A 1,204-nucleotide genomic window follows, 5' to 3' on the forward strand; every position below is an offset into this window, starting at 1 on the left:
CAGGACCCTGAAGACTGGCCACGATCAACTATCGATGCTCCACCAATGGCCATCCCAGAAGTGGCCAAAGAAGCGAAACCGNATCGATGCTCCACCAATGGACATCCCAGAAGTGGCCAAAGAAGCGAAACCAGCAAAATCTCACCCAGTCGTACAGAGAATCAACGAGATTGCCGAGCTCCTCAATAGATACAGCACGATGGCAAAGCTGTTAGCAGTAACAGCGACCATCAACAGGGCCATCGACAGATTCAGGAGGCAGCCAATGCCCCCGGGATCTATCTTGACGACCAGAGAACTCAACGATGCGAGATTATTTTGGGTAAAAATAATACAACACCAGTACTTTGTTTCAGAACTCAGGATACTTCTCAGAAATCAGCAGCTACCTAGAAATCACTAGTTAGCGAAACTCACCCCAACTCTGGACGAAGAGGGCATCATGAGACTTGGGGGACGCCTCAAGAACTCAGAACTCCATCCAGAACAGATCCACCCAATAATCTTGCCACGTCAGTCCAGATTCACCACACTCGTCATCGCAGAAGCTCACCAGAAGACCCTCCACGGAGGGATACAGCTCACCTTGGCCTACACTCGGCAACGCTATTGGATACTCGGTGGTAGGTGCACAGTCAGAGCCTATATCCTACGCTGTGCTATCTGCGCCAGACACCGAGCTAGACAGGCTCAGCAACAGATGGGACAATTGCCCGCAACCAGAGTCTCACCAGCAAGAGCATTTCTCCACACGGGGGTGGACTATGCAGGTCCTTTTGCCATCCTCAAGTGGAGACCCACGAATGCTCAACCGGGATCAGTGCACATCGCAGTGTTCGTGTGCTTCACCACGTCAGCAGTTCACCTAGAGCTCGTCAACAGGCAAACCACAGAAGCCTTCCTCGGAGCTTACAAGAGATTCACCGGAAGACGAGGTATTCCAGCAGTCATGTACAGTGACAACGCCACCACCTTCGTCGGAGCAGCAGATCAACTCGAAAGGCTCTATCACCAAGCATCTAAAGAAAATCAACGTGTTCAGGCTGCTCTCGCCACCAATGGCACTCAGTGGAGCTTCTCACCACCTAGAGCACCCCATTTTGGTGGCAAATGGGAAGCAGCAGTAAAATCAACGAAGCATCACCTCAAGAGAGTCCTGGGAACGACAACGCTAACATTTGAGGAACTCAACACAGTCTTAGTT

The 1,204-nt window shown here is 51.2% G+C and overlaps 1 protein-coding gene across 1 annotated transcript in view; it reads left to right on the forward strand.

The window, feature by feature from the left end:
* The first annotated feature begins 442 nt into the window (after positions 1–442).
* Positions 443–1,204, forward strand: part of LOC107042660 — a 1,260-nt gene continuing 498 nt past the window's right edge. The window contains exon 1 of the mRNA XM_015263806.1: positions 443–1,201. Coding sequence (XP_015119292.1) covers positions 443–1,201 — 759 coding nt within the window. The remainder of the gene's footprint in view (positions 1,202–1,204) is intronic.

The sequence above is a fragment of the Diachasma alloeum genome, unplaced genomic scaffold (genome assembly GCF_001412515.2).
Source record: "Diachasma alloeum isolate Michigan unplaced genomic scaffold, Dall2.0 Dall_scaffold_00495, whole genome shotgun sequence".
NCBI lineage: Eukaryota > Metazoa > Arthropoda > Insecta > Hymenoptera > Braconidae > Diachasma > Diachasma alloeum.